Source organism: Gavialis gangeticus, unplaced genomic scaffold, assembly GCF_001723915.1.
Source record: "Gavialis gangeticus isolate Ggan-Ray unplaced genomic scaffold, GavGan_comp1, whole genome shotgun sequence".
NCBI classification, from domain to species: domain Eukaryota; kingdom Metazoa; phylum Chordata; order Crocodylia; family Gavialidae; genus Gavialis; species Gavialis gangeticus.
In genome coordinates, this window is record NW_017729024.1 from 156,625,058 (window position 1) to 156,627,933 (window position 2,876).

At 40.0% G+C, this 2,876-nt stretch overlaps 1 protein-coding gene across 1 annotated transcript in view; it reads left to right on the forward strand.

The window, feature by feature from the left end:
• RICTOR (RPTOR independent companion of MTOR complex 2) overlaps nucleotides 1-2,876 on the forward strand; it is a 208,302-nt gene that overhangs the window by 183,851 nt on the left and 21,575 nt on the right. The window contains exon 32 of the mRNA XM_019517936.1: nucleotides 870-1,047. Within this exon, the coding sequence (XP_019373481.1) occupies nucleotides 870-1,047 (178 nt within the window). The remainder of the gene's footprint in view (nucleotides 1-869; nucleotides 1,048-2,876) is intronic.

Consider the following 2,876-nt stretch of genomic DNA (forward strand, 5'->3'; position numbering starts at 1 on the left):
TTCTTTTCTCTGCTCCCAATGTAATGGTTCTTATTTCTAGTCCCTCACCCAGACAGTCCCATTTTCTTCCCTCCTCTCCAGCCCTTTATCTGAATTTTCCCCTCTGTCTTCCAGGCTCCTTGTCCCAAGGAGTCACATAAAAAGAAGTGAAGAACCATTCTAGATGCTTTTGCATTCAGATTGGGCAGTGTTCTTCCATGCTGCCTTGAGCGTAGCCTAGTAAGTAGGTCACGTTGATCACAAGAGTAGTAGTTTCCCTGCTCTTGAGTCCTAGTGCTTGCACCTAGACCTGACATAGTACATAGCAGCCACCGCAAAAGCAAGGGAGAGTCTTGCTCAACCTCAGGTCTAAGCAAGCCCAGCATGGATGGAAATATTTGCAAATTTAGGTACTAACATCTCAGCCGTTTCTACCAAGAATGTGCGAACTGTAATTTTTCAGACTTTTAACTTAGACAAATTTGGGGTCCATTTTCACATAAGCTAATATCCTTCGTATACAAGATTTCCTTCTGACAGTTATCAAATCCCTTTTCAAACACATTGGAGAACTGAAGATTTTTTTTAAATTTAATGTCATGAAGATGTGTTTCGCCTTTGCCTCATTCTCAGAAACAGCTGAACAGTTTTGCCTGAAGTGTTCTAATCGGGGCTCAACCTGATACATGATCAGCCTGAGGCAGCTATTTGAGATGAGGAAATGCAATCTCAAATGGTTAAAATTTGGCAAGTTTATAAAATAAAAACAGGGTCCTGAAATGGGAAGTGTTGGACAACCTTAACATAGAGCACTATCAGCTCTTCTTGTTTGTAAGATGCAGAAATGCATGATTGTCAGTTTTTTGTCTTTTTTCCCTTCTGTCTTATAGGTTCATGAAAGCTTTAAGTTATGCTTCACTAGATAAAGAAGATTTATTGAGTCCTATTAACCAAAACACACTGCAGCGTTCCTCTTCTGTTCGCTCCATGGTATCTAATGCTACATATGGTAGCTTTGATGATTACATTGGGCTTGCTCTCCCAGTGGATATCAATGAAATATTTCAGGTATGTACATGGCAGTTATTTACATGGGTTAGAATAAAAATGAAGATGTATCTTCAGATTCTGTAATGGTAAAACTTCACCATCAGATTCAGTAGCCTTTTTTAATTCTCATCTAAATCAATTTGGAGATCCACAGTTTGGAGATGCACCAAATAGGATACTAAAATTTACATATAGGCACTATACTTTATTTGTTTTTTTAGACAAGCTGTGATGAGCATTTTAGAAGGGTGCTCCTTCATGTAAATGAACCTTCCTTAAGCAAAGAATAGTAAATTCAAACTAGAAAGCCTGTCCCTTAAGTTGGTGTAACTCACATATATATGTGCTATTATTTTGTGCTCCAGAGCAATAGAACTTTCAGCTGACAGTGGTATTTTATACTAAAATTGGCATAATCTTATGAGCATTTTCTAATGTCTTGCATCTTCTCCTCCCCCAAAATCCTTCTCTCACTTCCAGTTACTTCCTTCATGAAATAACTTGCAACATCTTCCTTCTCCTACTCCACTGTCTTCTCTATTGCCTGTTTCTGTTGCCTCAGTTTTCTGTCCTCTGATCCTTTGTAGGTCCTCTGCTACCTGTTTTTCCTGTGCTCCATGGGAATTCTTTCATTGGCCAGTAATAGATGAAGAGCTACTTTCAGGTCCTTATGCTAGCTCTACTGGTAGCCTATCTCTTCCTCCTCTTACCAGTGACTGTTTCTAGGCCTTCCTCAGGAAATGCTATCTAAAGAATTTTCCTTATTGACACCACCACCAAAGAGAAGTCATCAGGCCCCATTCTTTAACTGCACCTACTTCCTGGGTGTGTTTATTCTCTTACAGCTTCCTATCACATTACTACTGGATGATTTCCAAATCCACCTCTATACATTCCAACTTGCTTCCCACCCCCTGAAAACTATACAAAGTATGCATGCATGTCAAGCTGCCAGCTCAAAATGAACATAAAGAACCCTACCCAATCTTCTTTGTTTCTCCTAGGAGTTGCATGGTGGGGCCCTAATCCCAAGTGAGGCTTCTAAGTGCTAAAATAAGTAATGAATCATGGATATTCAAAATGGCATAATTGTAACAGAAACTTTGTTATCTGACTCATTACTCTTCTGTCCAGCATTTGGCATCTAAATCAGTTGTTTGTATCTGTAATCTTTACATTTTAACTTATTTCTAAGTTCTCTGCATCAAATTCAGACTCCCCTTATTTTTCCTCTAAGGCTCTAGATACTGTTTGTGATTAATTCTTTCTTTGTTTCCGAGCCGGCATTCTCCAATTCTCCTACCTATTCCTAGTGGTGCATAGAATATCACTTGTGAGCCTCAGAGACAGGTAGCTTCATTCCTCCTTCAACTCCCTACTCGTGATTCATTGGCTAACTTTGCTATATAGATCTTGCTCTAATATCTATTATTCTAACAATGTTTGGTCCATCAGACCTGTTAAATAACAGTAATGACAAACTAAAACCATTGCACAATAAAGATGAAAGCAAAGGGAACTGACAAGATATAACTGCATAAAATGTTTCTGACAAGCTTTTTGTTTGGTTTTTCTTATTGCTGTAATCCTCATGCTCTTAATTCCTTTTATCATCACCCACCATTTATTTTACTTTTATTTACAATTTAAGCAGAGGCGGCATGGGGAAGAGGGGCTTGGGCCTGTCTGCCCTGCGTAAGTGAGCCCACAAAGGTGCAGCACTCCCAGCTGGGGCTGGGCTCAGAGCGGGCAGGGGTGGAGCGGGCTCAGCTGTGTGAGGCGAGTGGCAGTGCTGAGAGGGAGAGCTACACAGAAGCTAAGGCAAATTTTCAGTATCTGTAGCCTCC